The sequence below is a fragment of the Esox lucius genome, chromosome 14 (genome assembly GCF_011004845.1).
Source record: "Esox lucius isolate fEsoLuc1 chromosome 14, fEsoLuc1.pri, whole genome shotgun sequence".
NCBI lineage: Eukaryota > Metazoa > Chordata > Actinopteri > Esociformes > Esocidae > Esox > Esox lucius.
In genome coordinates, this window is record NC_047582.1 from 31580367 (window position 1) to 31607926 (window position 27560).

The 27560-nt window shown below is 43.7% G+C and overlaps 1 protein-coding gene across 3 annotated transcripts; it reads left to right on the forward strand.

Moving 5' to 3' along the window:
- The first annotated feature begins 441 nt into the window (after positions 1 to 441).
- Positions 442 to 27281, forward strand: LOC105021712 (C-1-tetrahydrofolate synthase, cytoplasmic). 3 transcript variants are annotated; one of them, XM_034296992.1, is made up of 26 exons: positions 442 to 547; positions 4406 to 4690; positions 4935 to 5346; positions 5542 to 5626; positions 7777 to 7836; positions 7977 to 8030; positions 8363 to 8499; positions 11226 to 11326; positions 12058 to 12194; positions 12569 to 12680; positions 12919 to 13046; positions 13967 to 14064; positions 14239 to 14412; positions 14508 to 14644; positions 14982 to 15028; positions 15817 to 15957; positions 16241 to 16309; positions 17949 to 18060; positions 18332 to 18471; positions 19898 to 19939; positions 20243 to 20343; positions 20784 to 20961; positions 22151 to 22258; positions 22427 to 22567; positions 24604 to 24692; positions 25491 to 27281. In XM_034296992.1, the coding sequence occupies exons 3-25, from the start codon at positions 5246 to 5248 to the stop codon at positions 24673 to 24675; spliced, it is 2475 nt and encodes an 824-aa protein (XP_034152883.1). In that variant the 5' UTR covers positions 442 to 547; positions 4406 to 4690; positions 4935 to 5245; the 3' UTR covers positions 24676 to 24692; positions 25491 to 27281. The 3 variants fall into 3 exon arrangements, with proteins under 3 accessions (XP_034152883.1, XP_019908611.1, XP_010887854.1); XM_020053052.2 differs by lacking the exon at positions 442 to 547 and having other exon boundaries at positions 4323 to 4690; XM_010889552.3 differs by lacking the exon at positions 442 to 547 and having other exon boundaries at positions 4323 to 4690; positions 5237 to 5346.
- Positions 27282 to 27560: the final 279 nt, after the last annotated feature.

The following is a 27560-nucleotide window of genomic DNA, read 5'->3' on the forward strand; positions in this document are numbered from 1 at the left end:
CCCCAGCCTTCCCCACTACTCCCCCAGCTTTCCCCACTACTCCCCCAACCAACCACACTACTCCCCCAACCAACCCCACTACTCCCCCAGCCTCCCCCAGCCCTCCCCACTACTCCCCCAACCTTCCCTGCTCTCAGGAAACACACATTGTTGCACCTCACTCGTCCGGTCTGTGTTTGGTTCCTACCAGTGCTGACAACTTGGATGATGGCAGGTTTCATTTAATGGTTTAATATATGCCTTTTTTATACCTGTCATACCAGTATCACTTCAATCCCAAGTTCATACTAATGTTCTGTTCTGAACAATACATAGAATATTTAGAATTTATTTATGATGAAATTATTTATTTTATCCAGTATTTCCCCTTTGCAAATATTGTGATGTCCAGTTCATGAAAACAGCCCTGTCTAATATGATATTTTTACATTTTCCTTTCAGCACCGGCGGTCCGGCCCGTGTGCGGCTCAGGTTGACCTGTTTTTAGCCATGCAGTGGAAATCAGGCCCAGCCTTTCAGTACCACTCAGGGGAAACACTGTGTAAAGGTACACATCCACGCCCAACATTCTTCAACAAACTGCCACCACAGAGCAGATCACATGTTCTGTGTTGCATTAATTGAGACTTCCTGGTGTTCTTATGAGACTTCCCCCAAATGACAGGAGTGTTATGTAGATGTGAAGCGGAATGACGTACTCCAGCTGGCGTGTTAGTAAATCAGATAGGTGGTATTTGAAATTGATCTAATATGAGTTTTGTTAAAAAGCTAAACCTCATAAAAAAGTTAATGTAAGCTTGTTTATTTCAATCGTTGTTATAAATATAAAAAAATAGGAAACATTGTTTCAGCTTCAAAATGTGTTTAATCCCTCAGCTTCTTACAAAACGGAGCTGAGGTGTCCGATTTCGTATCGTTTGAAATAAGGAGTCCTCCTTCTAATGAATATGTATTTGACAGGTTAACTAAGGACATATGATTTTATTATAGAATAGGCTATATTTGGAGTAGAAATAAACTGAATCCTCTATGTTGGTTTTTTAGAAAGAAGGTAATTCCCTGTTAAAAAGCTTTTGCGTGTAATATCCTTCTAGACCTCAGTGACACACATAACAGGAATAGTGCCAGAGTATGCAAATATAATAAAATGTACTCCATGTTTATGTCCATCCACATGAAAAAAACAATGTGATATTTCAGATAGGCGATGCATTTCATAATGGCTTCTCTGGTAGATTTTGGTCAATTTTGTGTTCAAATGGAGTCCATTCGATGGAGAACAAACATTCAAAACTGAATGTTTCTCAGAACTAACCACGGAAACATTTTTAAACAGGCATGTGTTCACAAAAACACTGGATTGGGGTAAATAGGTCAGAGTGATACAGATCTTTCAATTAAAATTTCTTGTCATCCCGGCTGTCATCCAAATTGCTGCTCATTAACCCCTCACTCTCAGGGCTCTCTACACCCCTCCAAGAAATCAAGTGGATTTCTCATTAGCCAGCGCATTGGATCAAATGACTTTCGGTGTGTATTGATTTCCTGACTGGTTGCTTGTCACAGAGCCTGCCAGGGACTAATGATCTCGCCTGAGGACTCTGAGACCAGAGTCCTTCGCTGCTCCATCATTCGACAGATGCTTCAGTCACCAGCCATTGGAATAGGCAGCTTTAAGCAGTGGCCACTATGAAACTTTTATTTTATCTGTATCCTGGATTTCTAATGGGGCTTGCCGGAGTTCCTGGACAGCAAATTTTACAGAGTTTTTGCAGAAATTCAAACTTGTTTTCACTAACGAAGCTTGGAAATGATTGGCTGACAAATACATTTGCCAATTACCACAGTCCACATATGCACAAGACAACAAAACAATATTTGTCAGTTCCACTTTGGTTTCCGTTCTTGCTGGCTGCAGTGTGTGGACGTAACCTTACGCAAAAATATTCTGGCTGTGGCCCAACTAACAACTATCTGATGTCAGTTAGAACGGTTTGAACCTGTTTGGGTTGTAGAGAGTGTCTGGGAGGTGTTCAGATCAAGACTTGTACAGCAAGTTGGGTTTTCATTGCACAGTGGCCCCAGATGGAGATTTCACTTGACAATCAATGTATGAAATGTGAATTCTCCACACACTGAGGAGAAAATTACACCCTAGGGACTCATCGGTTGTCTTTCTTTAAAACAATAACAATGAGAGCTGTGGGACCAACAGTTAAAACAAAGAGTTGCTATGTCCTTAACTATGTCCCTGACTACGTCCTTAACTACACCCTTAACTATATCCTTACCTATGTCCCTGACTACGACCTTAACCACATCCTTATGTCCTTAACTATGTCCCTGACTATGTCCTTAACTACATCCATAACAATGTCCTTAACTACGTCCTTAACCATGTCCCTGACTATGTCCTTAACTACGTCATTAACTATGGTAATTAATTATCCTAACACAAGTATAGTTATGTGGGAGGCTGTGAGAGCTCATCTCCTGCTTCTACAGCATGTTCACCATTTTCACTAACCTTCACTCCTCTCAGCAGAGTGTCACCCAAAAATTGATCTGATTCCATTTTCATAGTCTGTGGTATAACGAGAATCTAAGTCGCGACCTTCCAATCTCAGACATCACAGATTCAACTCTGGGCCACTGAGGTGGTTTGTGGGCTTAAGCCCTGTGTACAAGGACATATCCCTGTGTACAAGGACATATCCCTGTGTACAAGGACATATCCCTGTGTACAAGACATATCCCTGTGTACAAGGACATATCCCTGTGTACAAGGACATATCCCTGTGAACAAGGACATATCCCTGTGTACAAGGACATATCCCTGTGAACAAGGACATATCCCTGTGTACAAGGATATATCCCTGTGTACATGGACATATCCCTGTGAACAATCATCCCTTGTCATTTAATATTTGCATATATATATTTTTTTGTATAAATTTAAACACCAGAATATACTATAGATTTATTTATAAGCGCCTCATTAATTTACATTTATATTTTACATTATAGTCACTTAGCAGATGCTTTCATCCAGAGCGACATACAGTTTGAGATAAGGATCATGCTGTGCGTCCAAAAATAGGAGTACATTTAACAAATATCAAACTGCACTGTATTGTCACACTTGACTCACGATATTTGATGTATTTCTTTACGATAGCAATTGACTATCTATCTATAGTCTAAACATTATGAGGGTGCTGGGGTCTATTCATAGTAGCATCTGTGGCTGAATATGTTTTGTTACACAACATAACATTTCTATTTAACGGGTCTCTCCCGGTTTGGTTCTGTTGTTTTTATTTTTGTTCCTTTTGAAACCTGTCGAATCCACCCCTGAGTATCATTGTGTTTCTGTGTGTGAACACTGGAGGGAGCCATGGTCCTATAAATTGGAGAGTCACTGCCTGTCACTGTATCTAACAGCTGATGAGGTGGAAAACTATTGTAGACTATGACCTTTGAAGTGCTGTTTAATATGTTAGAACCAGATTAAACTGTCATAATAAAAATTGTGAAATTAAGTCTCTCTCTCTCAGTAGATGTGAACACTGACAAACATAGTAAAAGCGCATGACCCTTTTTTTTTATATTTACGATAAAACACAAAACAGCTGAGGCAAAGAAAAATTCAAATAACCCACTGTTTAAATAATCCAGTTGACTAAATCCACCCACTGACCAAAATGTTGAATAATATGCTTTTCAAAAGATTTCACGGCGTTGGAAAACGAGCCATTAGGTGTGTATCAGCAGCCGTTTCTTTTCAACTCAAAACAACTTCACACAAGTACTTCTAGTGATCTTCTTGTGTGTAGATGACATTGGGTAAGAAGCTGTGTGTCCGCAGTGAGCAGTAGGTGTTGGGGGGAGGGCAGGGGGGGGTTAAAGACAAAGTTATCCTGAGCTGAGCTCCAGCGAGTGGTTGTTCTGTTTTCCTTGGTGTGCAGAAGAAGAGGGAGTGGCAGAAAATCATAGTTATGTCAGAAAGGGAGAGGAAGGGGTGAAGAAGTAGGGAGAGATTGCCACAGGGATACGGAAACACTCATTCCTGAAAAGTAATTCACGTTCCTCCTCCCTGAATACAAAGTGCTTCTACATGTTGAAAAAGGGGAGCCCCTTTTAGAAGTAAAGGACAGGGTGAAAAAGCAAAGTGCACGCCAGAAAAACATTCCACACTGCTTTGGTTTCTGATTGGCTGGGAGAAGAGCCAGTGGTGGGACGGCCAACTGCAGTTTCAAACCACTGGCCAATGGTCTTCAACTGCATAGTTTCTGTTTAACCAAACCCCGCCTCCCTCTGAATGTTTGGTTGAAGCCTACGAGTTGTAACTTTTCCTTTGGCATACCTTCCTCTTCAATTTAACCCAATAACCTTGTCTTTCTAGTTCACGTCCAGTCCAGAGAATGCAAGAATACTGCAGGAAACCTCACAGAACGATAAGATACTACTGGAAGCCTCAGCAGCTGGACTGAGAGAAACGCACATATTTAAAATCTTACACACACAAACACACACACACACAAAGACACAGAGTGTACATACGCACACATACGCACACGCATGCCTGTATGCACTCATTCACACACTCGCTAACTCACAGAGTTAGTGATGAGCTGGCTGACCTGCTCATCAAAAGACCGCCTCCACATCTGTCCTTCCAGAACATCTGGTAAGTTATTTGTTCTGTGTCTCTTTTGTTCCAACCATTAGAGTAACATAGTCGTAATGCATTGTTTAACCTATGGCTTACCTCTAACCCGTTGCAACACAACATGTTCAGTGACTGCAACCATATTCATGTTCGTGTAGTCAGATGTCATACCCTGTGAGGCCATTGCATGTCTAGGTGGCCAATGTCTCACACTACAGTTGAATATCTAGCAGCACCTGTTGAATATTCTGAATATCCACAGCTGGACGGTGACACACTCTCAGTCCTCTAAAACCCTCTCATTCACAATCTGTCCATTGTTCTTTGAAACGTACCAATCGATTCTTCCATCCATTTATGAGACCATCACATATCTTCCATCCATTTATGAGACCCACCCAACCAACTTCAACTACTTATTCATCTACTAATCATCCTTCCATTTATCCATAAACACATCCATTCATCCATCCATCCATCAACCCATCTACCATTCATCCCTTCATCCCTCCATCCATTTATCTTGCCATTCATTGATCTGTCTGTCCATCCATCCACATCCAGTTGTCAGCCATGCTTTCCTTTTCTGGCCACGCCCTCCGCCTGGGGTCGACAGGATTCGCAGGGGTCAAGCGCACCGCGGCGACGGTTGTCTCGGGCAACAAGGTGTCCAAGTGAGTAGCCCAAAATGTTGTCACTGTCGGAATGAAGGGGCCTAACAGAGGTCAGCAGGTCACAGATGTCATGGAGTTTGAAGGGGTGACATTTTATGCCAAATGTTACATTTTTCTTTTGCATATTTCTAATACATTTTTGATACATGGAGAGTGTTATCAATCTTAGATGTGGTTGTTCTTGTTCAACTCTAGGCTTGTGCGGGAGAGGTTGAAGAAGGACGTGGAGAAGATGTGGATTCAGTTCCCTGGCTTCCGCCCAGGACTGGTAGTTTTGCAGGTTCGTATTGTGGAATCTGAGCATTAATAATTACAATGTGAATGTACGTTTCCTTGGAAGTGAATGTGACTGGATAATGAGAACAACATAAAACTCTCTGTTTAGATTCTCTCTGTAGGTTTCTCTCTGACCACAGGAATGTTTACATTGACCATTTGGCATGGGGGTTACTGTCATGGAAACCTGATGTTTGCTAGGTAGACACACCCTTCAATGTATATATCAGCTTGTAACCAACATTACAGTGAGAAGAGATTGAGTGAGATGAGATTGAGGTTGTTTAAGGAAGACCAGGTCCTTAACCTCATGAACAAGACTATCTAATGCTGCAATAAATCATTGAATTAATCTCTCCCTTAACAACCGGGTATGCGATAATTATTTCAAACACTATATGAAACGGCTGATTTCTAACAGTATCAAACACTTTTCAGACCACGACCGTAGAACGGGATCGCCCAGTCAACTCAATGTTGGCATGTTCTATTATGTGACCGCTTGTCAAGGGTCAGAGGTTCCACGCCCCTTCTGTTTGTGGTAGTTCTGTTACACACTAACCTGAACTGCGCCGTTCTGGCGCTTAGATAGTTTCTCTTTTTGCTTTGTTCTTCTCCGCAGATTTCCAGCAAACACAGCGGAGGTGGAACCGAGCCTGAGTACAGCTCATTTTATTTTGGCGCTACTCAGGGCTCCTGTTTAGGCATCCGTCACACAGAGCCCAGTGTGTTCTTTCCTCCCACACTGCCTCAAATTACTTTAAGATAAACGTGTTGATTGTTCTGCTTGCTGTTTTGTGTCCGCCTGGCGATGCTGGGCTTCTTTCCTGCCACCTACTTAAAGTGTGTGTGGGTTTAGGTACGTTGGAGGCATTACCTCAGTTTGAAACTGGGATGTTACTAGAGATTACATAACCATGAATCTAAATATTCTAAGGCACAATACACTTATGATTAATTTCAATGTCTCAGGGATTTGAAGGTCACCCATCCTTCATACGGCCTGATTTGACTCTCTGTGCTTTGTTTGTCCTTAGAAAATAAACAGTTAACTACACAAATGCATAAAATGGCGTAGTCAGTTTGACATTCATATGACGAAGTGAAACATGACAAATTTGGTCAGTATTCACTGTCTATTTCAAGCAGAAAAGCACTCATCACAGAGATCCAAACACACATATCCTTTCAGACCAACGGCAGCCTACCTCCATGAGCATCGTAACCGTCATGGGTCCCACTCCCCCTGGCACCAACAATCTGTTTTTTCCCTTATTTATTTATGAACTGGGTTGTCTGAATTCTGAAAGTTGATTGGCTAAGAGCCGTGGTACGTTAGACCGTATTCCACAGGTATGACATCACATTACCTTTTATGGCTCTAATTGTGGTGTTAACTGGCTTATACGAGCATTGATGGTGTCACAGTGATGTCATACCTGTGGTGTTTCAGTCACTGTAATAACACTCTTTCCCTCTTGCTATAATGGTCCGTAATGATACGCAGACAGTACAACAGCTGGGAATTCACAGACTATTTTGTACTGACTGTCCTCTCCGGGTCCTCTTACTCTGATGACACATTTCCTAACAACATCATGCAAACATATAGTAATGTCACAGTGGGAAATGGAATAAAACATTGCAGAGCCACGATCCAGAATAAGATTCTGATGTAACATGAGTTGGTGTATTCAAGTTTTTGGAAGTGTTTTGTAACATATTTGGAGGCATTTACATAACACATTGCAGTCATCCATTTCAGGAGCCATGCTAATGTGACAACCAGTTTTCTGTGTAATCAAACAATTTGTCACAATCCAGTTCGTAAAAAAACTGCAAGCACAACCATACGGGTAAATAAATGAGCATTTTGTGTTGTTTGTCCTCTGTTCATCCTGTCAGTTGTGTCAGTTGTGTCAGTTGTGTCAGTTGTGTCAGTATTTTTTGGTCTGTTTTTTATTTTTTGTTATTAATTGCAAAGAAGAAAAAAAAAACACCCTGTCGCAGTTTAGGAGTTGTTGTACTGTTCCTTGACTTGTGTGACCATTAAAAAAAAAGATATCGATAAGGAGTCACATGCTATGTAGAAGCGCCATACATCTGGTTGAGGGGTTAGCTGACCATCTCTTCCTCCTAACCTATGTGTTTCAGGTGGGCGACAGAGATGATTCCAACCTCTACATTACCATGAAGCTGAAAGCTGCAGCTGAGGTATGAACTCTAGCCACCGAAGGCTCAAGCAAGACTAGCTTATGTCGTCTGTGCAACATCCTTTCGGTGTGAGTGCAGGGCTAACGCTAAACGCTAAACGCTAAACGCTAAACGCTAAATCCCTGCCGCCGTCCCGACAGATTGGGATCAGTGCCAGCCACGTCAGACTGCCAAAGACTGCGACAGAGGATGAGGTGGGTAACTGTGATGTAGATGTGAATTGACTTGGTGTGTTGGTGTTCTACACGCACGGTATGTTTTGCGTAAATGCATGAGTGATGCCGCGTTGGTGTGTGCATATGACCCCGGACGGACAGCTGCATCAACATCTGGATAACAGGCCGTTGCATCGGGTAGTTTTTCAAAATCTTAAAATCCTAACTTTTAACCACATCTCATTGTGCTGTGACGGACAAATCCCTGTTTCAGGAGCAAGGCTAATAAATGCTAATCACAGCGTAATTGAGGCGGATTAGCCCTTCCTCGACCATCCCTGACAACAGTTTTAAAACCTCGGCCTGCACAGGTCCTCCGTTGCATTGTAACGGTCAACGAGAACCCTGAGGTCCACGGCCTCATCGTCCAGTTGCCCCTGGACTCAGTCAACACCATGGACCCTGAGAAGGTCATTAATGCTGTGGCCCCAGAAAAGGATGTGGATGGGTGAGTGACAGCTCTCACTAAAAGGCCAATGCATATTCTGCTGCTGCTACTGATATTAACAACAACTATTACCATTGTCTGCAGGGCCAGTTTTAGGCATAAGCAACATAAACGGTCGCTAAGGGCCCCCTGACTGTTAGGGGCCCTTGACTTATATGTCACTTATACAAATATATTTTTGCATAGGGCCCCCAAAGGCTGTGTACAGTGAATATGAAATCACAGCTTTTGCCGTTTTAACTGCATTGGTAACTGGTGCATAACAATAACAGATCATTCCAAGGGTTTATGGGTAATGCCTGTTTAACTCTGCTAGTGGGTGTGTATTGGCACTCTGTGGTGTGTTGTGCCTAACAAATGCCCTTTGCTGTGTTGCTTATAATATACCATATTCCCGTGTGTCTTTGTGGTTAATTAAAAAAAATGCTGGTTTAAACATTGATCGGCTGAAACCTGTTTTATATGAAATTGCTTCTCACGGATATGATATTCTAACATATTCTTACTGATCTTACTTATCTAATTGTGTTAACTGGTTTATAATAGAAAATGCCTTGAGATTTGTTAAATGTGGCCAATTTGCCAGTGCTAGGAGGAATGCATAGGCACTCCGTGGTGTGTTGTACCCAAGAACCATCCTTAGCCCTTGGAAATTTGACATGTACCAAAACCATAATTCTCACTACATTGTTGTCAGGTGCCATGTCACAAGGATTTTATGGTGCAGGATGACGCTGTGTTGTTTGGTGCATTTGACAAATAAACCTTGAAACTTGAACCCTGAATGGTGGTTGGTTGAAAACTGTGGCACATGAGGCCGAGTACCACATTCAGACCCCACAACTGCAAACGTCCGACCCCAATCTGTCTACTCTCAAGGGGGAAAACCCCGGAGTATAACCAGAGCGAATATTCTGGGGGGGTACGTGATCCACCTAGCGTGCCGATAAAATGTGTTTAAGTAGAACCGGTGGACTTTGTGAAGACGTTTGGAATGTCTTTAGGCAGACTTGCACAAGTCATTTCACGGCTTGTAGGAGAGCTTTGAAATGAGTCCAATTTAGACTGTGTAGGCGAGTGATGAAGGAAATCAACTCCTCGTCCGCAGCTTTTGTGGAGTCGTTGGTTTTTTCAGTACTTTCTTTAAACTACCTCTCAGCTCATGAGAGATGCAATCACAAAGCAGACGTGACCCCAATATCAATCCAGTGTCCCCAAAATACCTCTTGCCAGTTGTGAGTTTTGGACATTTCAGTAAGCTCTCAGTTTGTGAGAGTGTGCGTATCTGAACAAGCATACACTTGGTGTGTATGTATATATACCTGTCTCTGTGTGTATCAAAGACAACACATAAATATCAATCACAATCCTTTATGGCACCACTGGACTGGCCACCGGACTGGCCACTGGACTGGCCACTGGACTGGCCACTGGACTTGCCACTGGTTGCAGGGGAAACCTGATACAATGGTCTGTGATGAACGTGGCCTCCAGTTGCATGTATCAGAATGATGCGATGGACATTCTCAGCGTTACCATTAAGGCCACAGGTTCTACTGACAATACTTAACCTATCACTCTGGTACCCTGCATACCAAGACCTGTTTTGTGAGGGAAATGTAACCCATGTTGTGGCTGGTTACTGTTCTTACCAGGACCGGTACATTTCCAGACATGATGACCGAATGGTCTCTCCAACAGCACTCAACCACAGGCAGGGGCGTAGGTTTGTGTTGTGTATTGGGTGGGGGTCAGGGATCCTGGGATTTTCACTATGTTCCAGGGGGGTCAAGGTGACCTGGCTGTGATACTGCCTGCCACGAGGGGTCCGTGGCAGGAGGTATACGGTGAAAACAGCTGACGCAGGTGACCAGAAGCAGGCTGCATGACAATCAGCAGACCGGGCACCTGTCTTAAAAATATGTCAGACGTGTATTCAGGTGTAAGGTCACAGAGAGCTTTCAAAATCAATAAGGTAATTTTCAGAAAGAGTTCTAAAACTAAGAGGCTAGTGCAGGGAGTTCTGGGTGTTATGAAGCCTCTCGTTCTGCTCTTTGTTAGCACTTGAGTGGCTGGGTTATGAATTGTAATTTGGTAGTTTTTTTGTATGGAAGACCACACAAGTAATCAAACTTGCAAGAATCAAACCTGCAAGAATCAAACCTGATAGAAATTACTTTGAGTTGGTGAGTTGGTGTGGCCCTGGTGGGTTTTGGTCTGTTCTAAATCCACAGTATTCAATTATGCAGTGATTGTTTTTAGGCCTAGATACCAATCAATAATACCTTGAGAAATAATTCATGCCTTTCATGCATTTATATCAGTGATCGTTGTAACGAAGGATTCCACAGGGTTAAGATCATCTGGGGACAACAGTAAGCATATCAGTTGATTGGCTTTGAAAGTAAACACATTTCTTTCTAACAATGTCGCGAGATCGTGAGCTTTCTGAACAGTGTAGGGCCCAAGATAAACCCTTTGAGGAACTTCATGCAAGATTTCGATATGTATTCTTGTGTTTATTTAAGGTATCACACAGACCAACAAAATAGTCTCTGTCAGTTAGAACCAGTTCAAATCTATACCGGGAAATGCAAGGCAGATTGGTTGTGTTATGAGGTGGAAATGATCTGTGTTGTTTAAGACGACACTTAAATCCTGTGCCAAAGTCTGTCAAGGTATCTGTTGTATGTCAGATCAATTGGTACAGATCTCTGTGTTCCCAGGCTGACCAGTATCAACGCAGGAAAGCTTTCCCGAGGCAACCTGGGGGACTGTTTCATCCCGTGTACTCCTAAAGGCTGTATGGAGCTCATTAGACAGACAGGTGACAGTCTTACCAATGGAAACATGAAAACCTTGCAACGTGTGGACATTAACAGAAATATATTGAAACGTGTGGACATTAACAGAAATATATTTAAACGTGTGGACATTAACAGAAATATATTTAAACGTGTGGACATTAACAGAAATATATTGAAACGTGTGGACATTAACAGAAATATATTTAAACGTGTGGACATTAACAGAAATATATTGAAACGTGTGGACATTAACAGAAATATATTGAAACGTGTGGACATTAACAGAAATATATTGAAACGTGTGGACATTAACAGAAATATATTGAAACGTGTGGACATTAACAGAAATATATTTAAACGTGTGGACATTAACAGAAATATATTTAAACGTGTGTACATTAACAGAAATATATTGAAACATGTGGACATTAACAGAAATATTTTTAAACGTGTGGACATTAACAGAAATATATTGAAACGTGTGGACATTAACAGAAATATATTGATTAGTGTGGACATTTACAGAAATATATTTAAACATGTGGACATTAACAGAAATATATTGAAACATGTGGACATTAACAGAAATATATTTAAACGTGTGGACATTTACAGAAATATATTGAAACGTGTGGACATTAACAGAAATATATTGAAACGTGTGGACATTAACAAATATAATATTAAATGTACGAATTCGAATAATAAATCAAAATGACAAGAATGACAACACTTGTATCTGCATGTGTAGGTACGTCAGTGGCGGGGAAGAACGCTGTGGTGATTGGTCGCAGTAAGGTTGTGGGAGCACCGATGTACAGCCTGCTTCTGTGGAGCCATGCCACTGTGACTAGCTGCCACTCCAAAACAACTGACCTGGCTGCCCAGGTAACCCCTTACTGACCTGATCCCAGACCTGTCCGTTCTGTCTCGCCAACTGACCTGGCTGCCCAGGTAACAACTTATTAATCCTGATCCCAGATCGGTCCGTTCTGTCTCGCCAACTGACCTGATCCCAGATCTGTCTGTTCTGTCTCGCCAACTGACCTGATACCCATTTCATGCGTTTCGTACTCTATATCATCAACCAGGTGACTGGATGTGTCAGTATACATCCACACCTACACCACTATGGCTAATTCGCGATTTAAACAAAATTTCCTAAGATGCAAAACAAACACGGTTCCCCCCCAAAATTACGCTAAAAAACTTGTGAGTTAAAAGGTCAAATGTGAACGTTTGACATTTGACCTCTTTCCCAGGTGGGCAGGGCAGACATCCTGGTGGTTGGAGCTGGCAGGGCGGAGATGGTGAAGGGGGCGTGGGTGAAGCAGGGTGCTGTTGTCATCGACTGTGGGATCAATCACGTCCCAGGTATTTTTACAAACTGTCTTTTTCAATCACAGCTCGAAGGCTGTAGGGCATCCCAGTTGTTAAAGACGCAGCCTCGTTTAAACCTCCCATTCTGGGATGGGTGTGTGATGTGGTTTACACGTGCATGCTCCGTGAGCACAATCCCAGGGACACCTCGGCGAGACGTGAGATTCCACGTTTGAAAGCGCGAGCGGTTTTCTAATCTTCGACCCTGGCCTTGACCTTTTCACCTCCTCAGATCCGAGCAGAGCCAGTGGGGTGCGAGTTGTGGGGGATGTGCATTATCCGTCTGCCAAGGAGAGGGCTGGGTACATCACTCAGGTGCCAGGGGGAGTGGGACCCATGACGGTTGCGATGCTCATGGAGGTAGGCTGCCGTTGGTCTGTAAGGATATGTGCGCTTGGATCTCTGTAACTGATTGCAATTGTGTTACATTGACGAGGGCTTTTCTGCTTGAAATAGACAGTGGATACTGACCAAATATGTCATGTTTCACCTCGTCATATGAACGTCAAACGGACTACGCCATTTTATGCATTTGTGTAGTTATCTGTTTTATTCTAAGGCTGTGTTTTAATGAACTGCAGTTTGTTTCGCACAAAAGGCACAAATAACCTTTCTGATTTGCAAGAAAAAAAGTCATACTGAAAACAATACTGAACAAACACAAATCAATGTGAGTTTTGTTTGCTTAATTGTACATATCCTTGACACTCTATGAGGTCACAGATTCTTGCGTCTATTCTTGTTTTCATTTTGCCAGCAAGCACCGTAATTATTAGATTACTAGTCACTGTATTGAAGACTGATTAAAATGGAAGCCCTAGTTACTTCCTGTCTGTCCCACATGGCACCCTATTAACTAGACTTTTAGTGCACTACTTCTTACCATATGGTTAAAGTAGGGAACTTCATAGTGCACAGGGCTGGATGCTTTATAAAAGCACTTTGTGACAACTGCTGATGAGAAAAGGCCTTTATAAACACATTTGATTGATATAGGGTGCTGTTTGGAACGGATCATTGTCTTTGTTCTTCAATGGTTTTCAGCATCTTGTCTTCACAAGGGAGTAATAAATAAAAAATGTCATTTGTAGTTTTAATGGTTTTCTAAACAGATTCACCTCAAATGGTCAAGGTTCACTTATTCTTTCAAAAAATAGAAAAATCCTCTCCTTGTAGTTTCGAAAGAATATGCAATTATGATTTTGCTTAACATGTTCTAATTTAGGAAATCTGTTTTTCTTGGGATTACATTTTATTTGGGGGGGGGGGGGGATTTCTAGAACACTGTCCAAAGTGCAAAGCACTTTCTGAAGACGTACCAACCGAGAAAGTGGAACATTTCTTACACCAAGCTGAAGCCACAGAAATCTCAACCCAGGTACAGACTTGACCTCCTTACTACATCTTTACACACAGATTTGCCAACGTTGTATCTTTTACACCTTTCTGAAATGAATATGGGTATCAGAATGTTGACAGACACTGTGAAAGTCACATACTTTTAAATGAACCAATCAATTCAATCGGCTGTAGTTACCATGAAACTTTTCAGCGACACCACACTCGCACACTCCTGCACGCCAAAGACGATTGGTCAACTGGCCAGGGAGGTGGGCCTCTTCTCAAAGGAGGTGGAGCCCTACGGGACAACCAGAGCCAAAGTCCGTCTAGAGATCATCAACCGCTTCAAGGCACAGCCTGATGGGAAATACGTGGTGGTGACAGGGTATGGTCATCTCCTCCCACACGCAGAGTTTAATTTCCCCTGTGAGAAATGCTCCGGCTATAGTACCCAGAATGCTCTTGGTGTCATTCTTGCAGGATCACTCCTACGCCACTTGGGGAGGGCAAGGCCACCACCACACTGGGATTGGCCCAGGCCCTCGGGGCGCACCTTCATGTCAACAGTTTTGCTTGTGTTTGCCAACCCAGCCAGGGGTCATACTTTGGGGTCAAAGGTGAGGAATTTGAACTTACTGATCCGTGTTTCTGTCTTTGGTTTTATTTTTCGACGCGGCGTTAACGAGTATCTCGTTCAGTTTGTGTAGATACATCAGAAAAATATAAGATCCAACGAATCACAACGTATTATCAAACGGATCGAAAGAATCAGAAGAGAACATGAAGTCAGTAGATGTTGTGTGGTCTCACCACACACTTGTCTTCTACATATACTATAACCAGGTTTTCTACTAATCATAAAGGGAACCACACTTCACAAGGAAGAATTCAGGCCTCAAAGTTTATAATGTCTTGAGCGGTACTTTGATTATGACTTTCATTTTGACATTTTAGGTGGCGGTGTTGGAGGTGGTTATTCTCAAGTCCTCCCCAGGGAAGAGGTACGCCCATGACTTCCTTAGTATGTCGCTCTTTCCCCTTAACAGCCTTGGTATATCCAAAACATAGAACAACCAAAGTCATGTTCATGCTGTGTTAATGCAGACAATACATTTTGTGGCATTTACATGCATCCTAGAGAGCTTAGTTCAAAGCCAGGGCTGACAGCCCAGGGCCATTGCCATCCTTACTTACACTCAATGCAAAAAACTAGCCAGCTAGCTAGGCTCAAGCATGAGAAAACAAGATAAGGCCTGCTATTGGCTATAAATGGTGGTGTATACTCAGGCCCTCTAGAGGGCTTTGAGGCGTCATACAATTGTCCCACCTATTCCAAGACAATTTGTGATTGGTTGATTGTACTGTCACTCCAAAATGCAGCTCTAATTGAAGCCAATGTCACTGAGGTTGGCTAGTGCCTTCTATTTAAAGTCTGAGAGCCAAAGAGCATTGAGCCACCGCTAGATAATTTCTACCAAGATACCACCAAAGAATAATTCTGATTGGATATTAACCCTTCTTTTTCCAACACAAACTGAAAAAATTCAATAGGAAGACCATTACAATACAGAAAACAAAATTGCAAATTACAGTCTAATATATAAAAATATATACAGATTTGTATCACTCCTTAGGCCCTCTCCGAAGGCGTTCTGTAGAGGGCCCTGACAGTTCCCCTCTGTGTTTCAGATATATTTTCTATTTTAGCAGGGGTCCATGCAATCTGTGTGTAGGACATAAACACGCGCAGGCTGCATTTTTAGATTGTCTAAAACACCCTCACCTGCAGGGGGAGCTGTGTCGATCCGTGGCCAGCGAGGTGATGGCTGTGTTGGTCCTTAGTACCAGTCTGGAGGACATGAGGTGTCGCCTGGCCAGAACGGTTGTGGCCTACAGCCGCGTGGGTAACCCCGTCACCACAGAGGACCTGGTCAGTGTGTGTGTGTGTGTGTGTGTGTGTGTGTGTGTGTGTGTGTTTGTGTGTGTGTTTGGGGAGGGGGGGGGTGTAAAAAGACAAGCACCAATTACATTTCATACTGTCATGCAAATAACACTCATGCAAGTAAGAACTGTTCAAATAATGTGTCCAGTTACAATGGGGTTGTTTTTCTATTTGATTTTCATGCACAATGTGCAAGGCAGCCAGTGATACTATCATTGCTCTTGAGTGATTCCATTAAAGTTATTATGTCTCAATGTGCTCTCCTCCACAGGGTATCAGTGGAGTGCTGGCTGCATTGATGAGAGAAGCTGTTATGCCCAATCTAATGCAGACCATGGAGGTGAGCCAATAAAATCCCTTAACAAGACACCCCACAGTAAACCATGCACAATGTGACCGGCTTAGGGGTTATGGTTATTTCTGGTTATGGTTAGGTTTAGAGTGAAGTTACGGTTAGATTTATGTGTCGGACTTGAGTTCTGGGGGTTATAAGTTAGGATTATTTTTTTATGTAGTAATGGTCATTTATTTTTGTAGCTTAAAGGTATAGACATACTGGTGTGTGTGTGTCTGCGTCTCTGCGTGTGGGTGTGGGTGGGTAGGTGGGTGACATTGCTTTTCTTTCATTTAGACACATTTCTTTAATCTGTATTACCTGCTCTAAACCATTTGATGTGTGTACATCTTTAGCTTCTCTCAGACCCAGATTCATACTCACCAATTGACCCTAGTCTTCTTGCATTGCTTACTTTGGTCATGGGAGAGCACATTATATCTCCAACAGTAAGGATGTCTGGTGGATGAGTTACCCATAATGATGACATCTGACAGAGACAGGGAGAGACAGAGAGGGAGAGACAGAGACAGGGAGAGACAGAGACAGGGAGAGACAGAGAGGGAGAGACAGGGAGAGACAGAGACAGGGAGAGACAGAGACAGGGAGAGACAGAGAGGGAGAGACAGAGACAGGGAGAGACAGAGAGGGAGAGACAGAGAGGGAGAGACAGAGACAGGGAGAGACAGAGACAGGGAGAGACAGAGAGGGAGAGACAGAGACAGGGAGAGACAGAGAGGGAGAGACAGAGAGACGGAGAAGGAGAAGAAGAGATAGAGAGGGAGACGACAGGGGAGAGACAGACATGAGGGAGACGCAGAGGGAAAAAGAGGGATGGAGGGGGAGATAGATGGACGTAGGAGAGACGGACACAAGAGAGAAGAAGGGGGACAGAATGACATGAGAGAGGTGGAGGGGGACAGAAGGACAGGAGAAAGATGGAGGGAGACAGAAGAACATGAGAGATGGAGGGGGATAGAATGACATGAGAGAGATGGAGGGGGGAGACAGAAGGACATGAGAGAGATGGAGGGAGACAGAAGGACATGAGAGAGATGGAGGGAGACAGAAGGACATGAGAGAGATGGAGGGGGATAGAATGACATGAGAGAGATGGAGGGGGGAGACAGAAGGACATGAGAGAGATGGAGGGAGACAGAAGGACATGAGAAAGAGGGAGGGAGACAGAATGACATGAGAGAGATGGAGGGAGACAGAAGAACATGAGAGATGGAGGGGGACAGAATGACATGAGAGAGATGGAGGGGGGAGACAGAAGGACATGAGAGAGATGGAGGGAGACAGAAGGACATGAGAGAGATGGAGGGGGACAGAAGGACATGAGAGGTGGAGGGGGACAGAAGGACAGGAGAGAGATGGAGGGGGACAGAAGGACAGGAGAGAGATGGAGGGGGACAGAAGGACAGGAGAGAGATGGAGGGGGACAGAAGGACAGGAGAGAGATGGAGGGGGACAGAAGGACAGGAGAGAGATGGAGGGGGACAGAAGGACAGGAGAGAGATGGAGGGGGCGAGAGAGAGAGAGAGAGAGAGATGGAGAAGGAGAGCAACAGAGAGGGAAAGAGACAAACGGAGAGACAGAGACCAGGACCCCCTCCTCCCTTCTCCTTCTGCCTCCTCTCTAGGGGTCACCTGTGTTCGTCCACACCTGCCCATTGTCAGACATTGCCCCGGGAAACTCATCCATCCTGGCTGACCAGATCGCCCTGAAGTTGGTGGGGCCAGAGGGGTTTGTGGGTAAGTTATGCTAAATGGATCCATGAAGATGGATGGTTTTGTGAAGACCACATTATGCCTCCGGTTTAGAAAGATTTCACTTCAAGAATTGTTTACGTTCCAAAAATTAAACTGGATAATTTCCTATAAATAATACATGTGCCTTTAAATATCTAATTACTCTGCCTCATCTCTCTCACTCTTCTACTCCTGAATCTACGAAACACACACACCTGATGCCTTTTACACACACACACACACACACATTTTGATAAACACAACACACACCCAGTCACTGAGGCAGGAGGAGGTGCTGAAACAGGAATGGAGAGATTTGTCGACATCAAGTGTCGCGCTTCAGGCCTATGTCCTGACGTCATGGTGATGGTGGCTTCTGTTCGCGCCCTCAAGATGCATGGTGGTGGACCAGCGGTAAGCTGCCACAAGGGGGCGCAGTAGCGGGAAAGAGTGGAAAAAACAGCTAATAGGATAACAATGTAAATTCCCTAATAATGAGACTGCTTTGTTTCCCGCTACTGCACTGATTGGAAAATACTGAGGGGGCGATGTGATCCTGGATCTTTGCTTAAGGGAAACTTTTTCTAGGTCCATCTCCTTCTGACCCGAAACGTAGAACGCCACCATACAGTAAATACAAACCCCCCAAAAAAACTGGAGGATTTGACTGAAAGACGTTATTCAGTTTAAAACCTCACGCCGTCTTGCAGATTCTCCTCTGTCACACATTACACACGGTCCCATTCTGGGCGACAACAAGAGGTGTGAAATGATTTAACGTGTTAATGTGCATGGGGACTACCATCTGGCGCGAACGTCTTTAGACTGTAGTCAACTGACACACACTGACACACACTGACACACACTGACACACACTGACACACACTCTCCACCGTCTCTCGAGCTCTCCGACTCAAGTGCTTCTGAGCGTGCGTTGAGCACTAGCTCACACATTTGTTTTTATTTACATGGGGATATTTATTCATTTGGCAGCCCCTCTTCTCTAAAGCAGAGCTGCGGCTAATCTGGGAGCACTGAGCGCGTGGCGTGGGGAGGTGAATCCCAGAACAAATGCATGATGGGTTGTAATCAACAGCATTTGAAATGGTAATTGTCCAATACATGGGGCTAGTAGCATGCGGAACTGCAATTGCAGTTTATCCTCAAAATGAACGCAGGACAATTATGATCGATTGTGTTTTTTTGTGCTTGCTAAGTGGTAGTTGTCCAGTACTCAGAAATAAAATGACTGTTGATTCCTGGCTCTCTGTTGCCTAACAGGAGACAGGAGAGTGAGAGAGAGCGAGAGAGAGAGAGCGAGAGAGAGCGAGAGAGAGCGAGAGAGTTGAAGATCTCTGCAAACTTTCCAAATAGATAACCAATCTGAGCCACTCTGCATTCGTTCCAAACTGCTCGTCCAACCAAGAGGTCACATGAGTCAAGCAGGAGGGCACGCTCCTTGCTCTGATAACCTAATTTAGCTTTGCAGGCCCTAGAGTACTATGTAATCAAGAACACCCCTGCTGACAATGTCTCCCCACTCCGTGAGCTATGCTGGCCAATTCACATCACCCACTGGGCTTCTCAGTCACTGCCTCTGCTGGTGGAAAAATTGAACACTAGGTACATTAAAGCAAGGGACGACGGAAATAGAGAGAGTGGCTGAGAAAAAGAAGGTGTAAGAGAAAAGGACAGAGGAGGTTATGAGATAGGTTCAGGGAGGAGGTTGGGACAGAGGTTTGGAGAGTAGGTAAGGAAAGAATTACAGATTGGCTGTTAAATGACTGTGCACACTACATGTCATGACCTCACTGGTTTTAACCACAAACCTGTTCCACAGGTCACGGCAGGTTCAGTGATGCCAAAGGAGTATTTAGAGGAGGTAGGTTCCTGGTCTTCCTAGCCATGCCCAAACTCCCCCCAAACTCCCCTCACACCTGCAGCTGCAACACACACACACAACTGCATGCACACACACACACACACACAAAGACAGACACGAAGACACACACAAACATTCTAACCCTAAACTCGATTGCAAATGTTGCCTTAAACCTAACACTTAAGACAAAAAAGTTTGAGGAAACACACCCCAGCTGAAATATATGCCAGACTCTCCCATACAGAAATTATTTATTTTGAATCATAGTTTTAGAACAACTCACATTGAACTGCTTATCTGCAGAACCTGACGTTACTGGAGAACGGCTGCATCCACTTGAAGAGGCAGGTGGAGAACGCCATGGCCTTCGGTTTGCCTGTGGTGGTGGCCATCAACACCTTCAGGTGAGACATTATCTCATGTCTTCGTATTACAGATCGGCAGTTTAGGTCCTCTGCTTTGAATAACCTGACTGGACTGTGAGTTGCTGTCCTGGAGTTTCTCAGCGGTCTAGTGGAGATTTCCAGGAAAAGGTTTACCTCATACATGAGCTTTTGACCCTTATTTACGTACATATAGACCAATTGCATTAGCAATATTAGCATATTTCCTGTTTCGACTGAAACTATTGGGCCCACTCGTCAATCCACTGGGACATTTAGTTTTCAATTCTGTCAGTCCAGAGTTCAAATGTCCCCGGTGTACAATATCAGTAGAATTCAGACCGGGTCAAGAACCCGTGAGAGTTCCACACCTGCTGTCATAGCCTGCAAATGTTCTTAATGTTCTACTGCTCAACCTAGTATCAGCCTGACTGGTGTGTCCTTCCGTTTGAATGCTACAGCAGTGATACAGGTGCGGAGTTGGAGCTGGTCTGTGCCCGGGCTAAACAGGCGGGGGGCGTGGAGGCGGTGCCTTGCTCCCCATGGGCAGAAGGAGGAGCCGGGGCAGTGGAGCTGGGCCAGGCTGTACGGCGGGCAGCTGACACACCACACAGGATGAACTTCCTGTATGACCTAGAGGTGAGAAAAATCAAAAGCCCTGAGGGCAACAAATTGGAAGTAGACAACGGAGGGCCATAGAAATGGCTAGAGGCTTTTAGTTACCGAAAGGGTCGTTTTAGCGCAAACTGAAATGCTGAGGTCCCCACCCCCATCTCAATGTAATTAACTCACTGCAGTCATCCGAAGCCCGTAACTAACAAACCTGGTCTAGTCATCTGGTCATAGAGGAACGAACGACTGTCTGCAATAATCTTGTGAACCTGAGGTCTGCGACCTGTCTTGTTCCTGTGGCCCTTCTCCTACTCCGTAACCCAGCAACAGAAGCGAAGTCACAAGTCTTGATCAACACCGCGACTCTGTTAAAATCAGAGAGATCAGCATAGGCTCAGTCGAACGTGTGTGTAGGTCTGCATTCTGTCCAGCTGATGGGCTGTTGAGAGGACTGATCTACAGTGTTTCATTACTGGCTCATTGACACCCATGGGATACCACATTGTAGGCTACCTTTTTATAATGTTGCTGAAAACACATCATTAACAGGATCTTTATCAAAATGTGAGCATCTAGTGTTCATCAACTCCACGTTAGTCACTATTGGCTTAATGGATTAAATTATCACCCTCAAGTTGAGAGGTGTTTCATTATCGTTCCCAGTTCCTGAAGTAAATTATTTTAAACGTGTCAGTACTCGCTGGCTTGTCGCGCTTCTAAGAGTGGAAGTTACTTTTCTTGTTTTGGTCTTTTGTTGGAAAATGTACAATGTCTTTCAAATAGGATGCATTGGTACCAGAGCCTAGCATCATGGGTAGCCCCCATACTCCATGTATTCGCAATTTAAAACATATATTTTAAAGACGTGAGCAGTTTTCCTCTTCACAAAAATCCCTTCTGGTATGCCTACAGGTGAAAATAGAACTGAAATTGTGAAAATTCTTGTACTGTCCTGTTAACAATAAGAGCTGTTAGAAATTATTTCTGTATAGCTGTTTTTTTCATCTTATCAGCTTGGGTTTAGAACCAGCGCCCTTTCATTTAGTAACCCAATACTGTTGGCATAATGCCGGTTTACATTTACAGCAGATAATACTTTTTCTTTAGTCACATGCTGCAACCCTTTCTGTTTTCCACACACCTGTAAGGCTTGTAATCCAGAAGCCATGGACACTGTTGAATCCACTCACTGTGCGCAAATATGCTCATTTCGCAGATCCCCATTGTGAACAAAATCCGGACAATAGCCAGGTCGATGTACGGAGCCGACAATGTGGAACTGCTCCCCGAGGCTCAGCGGAAGTCGACACTGTTCTCAAAACAAGTGAGCACCCAACAGCAGAGCAGGACGACCTGGGAGTCTCACAGAGATCAAAAGGTCAACCTGTGATTGTGTGTACTGTACATGGGGACTCCCGAGTGTTAACTTTACTGGGCTGTATGCCAATGAAACCTTGGACCACATTCTCCACCCCCCCCCTCCCTCCCCCAGGGGTTGGCCAACCTGCCCGTCTGCATGGCCAAGACCCACCACGACGCAGAGAGGAAGGGGGTGCCCACGGGCTTCACTCTGCTCGTCAGGGACGTGAGTGTCCATGCGGGCGCTGGCTTCCTCTATGCCTCGGTGGGCTGGGTGAGTACCGAGGCGCTCATGAGACCGTGACGTATGTAAATATATAATGAATGTGTGTGCCAAAGCCTAACGTGAAGCATTTATAAGACATATACTGAGGAATGCCAGGTACTGTTCTGTAGCTCAGATGTTGAAACCGATGAGGACTTGAGCATCTTCACATACAAAACAAGAAAGCTTTCCAAACTCAGCCATGAGTGGGGGATGTTTAGCTATTAATAAGAAGCGATTATAAAGTAACAGCTTACTGCTGGAGGAAAGTTGTCACTTCAGTACACAATTAACATATAAAATAAAGAAAATGTTTATGATCAAAGAAAACACCTGTACCATTTTTAAACTAGAATGTTTTTTTAAAAATAATAATCATTTATTGATTTTGACATGGTTTTGGTTTAGTGTGAACATCCTTTAAGACACAAAGTGATAAATATACTGTAAATTAACAAAACAATTGCACAATGAAGACCGGGTCTTCAAACACACAGAGTATTTCAATAAATTTTGAGGAAGCATTCAAATATATCAAGGGGTCTCAGAAGACCCCCGTGCCAACACTTGCATTTCCACAGGTACAAACAAAACACACACACACACACACATTGAAGAGGCGACTAGATGGAGTTTCTGATTGGTGTTCACCTGCGTGGGTGAGCTGACAGAGCAGTGTTGTGGCATCGACGGAGCTCATACGCAACGTTACCCAGAGGGTATTTTTAATGACAGTTGCTAGGTTGCACTCAGGTTCTGAACATGGATCGTCAAGGGGGGACACAGCTGTCAGTTGCCTGTCTTATCCATATTATTAATTTATTTTACCAAATAGGTCTGCAAATAAAGAATTACTGTTCACACGGACGACCTGGGAGGAACTAGGGCAAATGTCTCGCTCAGGGACAGAACGATTAACAAAATTATTTTCCACCACGTTGCCTCGGAGATCAAGAACAAGTGACATGTCTTTACCGCTAGACTACCCCGCCCTCCCAGCCTATCTCATCGTCTCAGGGCATACACCCCCCCCTCTCCCCACGCAATCATTTAATACAGGTGTCTGGGGAGTGTTTGTGTGGGTGGACAAGGAAGGTGTTTGTTTGTGTGTGTGTGTGTGTGTGTGTGTGGCACGGTACCTGTTGAAAATACTTTAATGGTTTACCAGCAATTAAAACATATTCTTTGCTAACCAAAAGATGCTGCTGATTTTATAACATGGAATATTGACTGATATGTTTCAATAGAGAGACACTTAATAAAGCATTTTAAGTTTGACATTTTATAAATGTATGTGAATTTCAAGTAATTAATGTACACAAATAATATTTACAACATCCAATCGATTTGCGGCCCAGAAGAAAACAGTCATCAGAAATTAGAGGCCCGGAGTGTTTTTTAACATTAAAATCCAATGAAATATTTAGAGAATATACGCCTACAGACGGCCTGATTTAATTGGACTGCATTCATCAGAAGGGGTCTTGGGCTGGCGTGGGCTAGTCCCCTCCATAATGTAGGAACCGTACCCCCGCCCTGGTTTCCTTATGATCGAGGGGAAAAAACCTGCAGATGAGAGAACGCGCGAAAATCTGAGTCACCAACATCTGCAGTGGGAAGGACAAATGGAATCGGGGACACGCAGGGGAACCGAGACGTTCTCCCTACGTCCATGGAAAGGTTTTGACGTGGCCGTAATTTGCCCGGGCCCACGGTCGCCCGTAGCATGCCATGCCCCGATCAACCTCGACGGCCCTCCCTGAATGAGCCGAGAGAGATACCGCTTCGCGTTCAAGTCCCCCTTCAGACGGGTTAATGTGCCTGCCCTCCATGTGGACGTCAGTAAAAACCTAGATGTTGTTTGTGGTATAAGTTGACAACTACCAAGGCTTCAATAACACGGACTAGTACGACTGCAGATGTAGCACAGGGCAGTGTAGTCTACTAAACTGAAAAGAGTATCCAACTTTTGTCATTGCAGTGTTCTCTAGAGACCCGCACTAGTAAAACATCTGTCTATTCTCCCTCCATCCAACCCATACCAGAATAACACACCTCCCCGGTCGCCAAGCTTCTGCTGTTTCTATGACACCGACCTCAGCACAGAGGTCAAATAGTTCCCGTCCCCTCTTGGGTAAGTTTACAGAGCATACGGCCGAACGAGCAAATCACCACCATTTTGAGATAGTTGATTAGGATCACAATGGAAATCCTAATTAAATCAAGACAGGGGTGTTGTCGTGCCTCCGCTCTGGTGTGCAATTTGATAACGTTTCTCATTTTGCATAGCAACATTTCAGGCAGTAACGTAGTTATGAAACATGCTGTCCATATGCCCAGTGGGATATTATGCCATGTCTGAATCCCAAATGCTAGCCTATTTTTTATAGGGCATACTTTTTGCCTCGGGCGTGATAGGTAGAGGCATATTTTAATAAGCTACTATTGCTGATTGTATTGGCTCCCTGCTGCTCCTGTTGATCTTTAACTCTGCCTCTACTACCTCTCCCTCTCTCTCCTTCTACCTCTCTATCTCTCCTTCTACCTCTCTATCTCTCCTTCTACCTCTCTATCTCTCCTTCTACCTCTCCCTCTCTCCCTCTTTCTCTCTCCTCTACTACCTCTCTATCTCTCCCCTTCCCCCATTTTCCTCTCTCACTCTCTCCATCTTCTTTTCTCTCTCCTTATGTCAAGTCCACCTCTCTCTCTCTTTCTCCCTTAATAGAATGGACAGAAGTTAATTTGTACACTGCTATTTTCTCTTCAACTCTACTTTCATTGCTTCTTTCCTCTTCTCCCCAACCATGTTTCTCCCCCTGTCTTGTTATTCCCTTCATTATCTTATCTCCTCTTCTCTCTCTCTCTGTCTCACTTCCGTCTCATATTTTCCACCAGTTCTCCTCACACCCGTCTTAATGATTTTCTTTCTCAGGGCTGTGACAACCTCCATCTCAGGAGTGATGAAGACGTCTATCCCCTTCAAGCCACGACCGTCAACTGTCAACTCCAGAGTAACAAACAACCAGGGATCAGAACATGGACATATTAACAGGAGACCCACACACAACCCATACGTGCTACTGAAACTTATTTACACAGAATTATTTGCAAATGTTGACAATCTAATTCAACAAACAACATTTCAAATCACAGGTGATACTTAGATGATTGATAGTTTACAGTTCAACACATGATCAAGATAGGACATCTTCTGGATGTTTCCACCCCTTAGCTTGTGATGAGCTGTGATACATTGTCAGATGAGACCATTTCTGCAGAGGTTTACAAAGTGTGTCTGTCTTTGACTGAAATATTGAACTTCTCATTTGGATTCTGGGGTGGAAATCAAATACTCTTTTACCTGTCTCTATCTCAGCCTCCTCCCCTGTACTTTTCTCTCTTCTTCTCTATGTCTCACTCCCTCTCTACCTCTTTCTCCCTCTCTCTCCCTCTCTCTCCCTTTCTTTCCCCCCATAACTGTCTCTCTCTCCCTGCTTTCCTGTCTCCCTACCTCTATCTCTCCCTGTATCTCTTTTGAAGCATGTGACAGTTGTCTGGAGATGGTGTCCGTCCAAAATGCCACTGTCTCCTCTGTACACTATGTTGTCATCTTTTGGCCCTACAGGCCGTGGTCAATTGTAGTGCACTATGAAGTGAAGAGGGTACCATTTGGGACTCGGATTTAAGCCTGCATATCCAGGAATAGCTCCCGGCCAGAACTGCTGCTGAGAATTAGCGGGCCTGCCCATCAGCTACAGTATTAGCTAGGAAGGAAGCATGGAGAAGATATTCCATTGGCCTAAGAAACATGTTGTTGAATGTGATTTGAATAAAACTATTGAGCAGACGATTTGTACTTTTAACAATGTCCATTTGATCTTCTAATACTCTGCAAATTGCTGAAAAGGTTTATTCTAATTTTCTTATTCCTGCAAGCTTAATACGTAAATGTGGTTTTGACACAAAATTGTTTGTCCCATGGTTGTGTTTTTTTTTGGCATCTAAAATGGTTGCTATTATTTGTATACCCCATGAATGTTTTCCATGATAGCAAAAAACACTTGTAAATTGCATGTGGACAATTCATGGACCTGTTTGATAGTAGAGATGCAGAAAGGAAGGTGTGGTTTGTGCTGCTCTTCCTGCTATTCTAAAAACTCCTGAGATTTACTACCAGCAACATTTTGATCAAATTCCCCAAAAATATATTTACACACACATTTATGTTTGTTCTTTTTTTTTTAAACAGCATAGCAGACACCACCGTTCCCAGAAAAAACACATGAAAGACCGCAATATTAACTAAGGTGTTTCAAATCTGTTTGTAAAGTAAATTACCTGTGAAAGGTAGAAAAAAAGGTAGAATAATTGCGTCACCACAAGCACCACAGCAGATACTGAGATCAGCTACAGAGCCACAACAAACTGGAAGTTGTGAGCTTTGAGTCACGGTGACCAACTGAAAGAAAGCCACATCCATAGAACTTCAATGAATGAACAGTTCATAACAAACACACAGAAAACACGCACACTTCCTGTATATTCCCTTCAATTAGGAGGCATTAGAAGCCTTTCTTTCCCCCATTCAGCAGCCTGTGAATCCAATACCTATGTTGTCTTGTGTTAGAAAAGCAACTCTCTTTGTGACCTTTTAGAAAGCCTGCCGTTGCCATGGTGACGCTGTTAATGATGCGATTGCATGATAAATATAAGGCAGCACTTGTACTTCACCTGTCTGTATCTCCTGTGGTTGATTACATGTCTGCAGTAAGGCTGCATAAACTGAGGTTGGTTAGGAGCCTGGGGATGGAAAGCAACTCATTGGGGATATTCAGTGATTTATTCAATATTTTCTGATTAATTGTGTTTAAACCTTAGATATGGAGGAATTGTGTTATTTGTCTCTGCAACACAACCCATCAGGTTGCCCCTGTCCAAGTCCACCTGGTTGTCCTTATCCAAGTCCACCTGGTTGTCCCTGTCCAAGTCCACCTGGTTGTCC

Excerpts from the sequence above, each read along its gene's own strand:
- LOC105021712 (XM_034296992.1), top strand. The coding sequence starts at position 5,246 with ATGCTTTCCTTTTCTGGCCACGCCCTCCGCCTGGGGTCGACAGGATTC. Across the intron at positions 11,327-12,057 it reads GGAGCTCATTAGACAGACAG|GTACGTCAGTGGCGGGGAAG; the intron begins GTGACAGTCTTA and ends CTGCATGTGTAG. Across the intron at positions 15,029-15,816 it reads AAGTCCTCCCCAGGGAAGAG|GGGGAGCTGTGTCGATCCGT; the intron begins GTACGCCCATGA and ends CCTCACCTGCAG.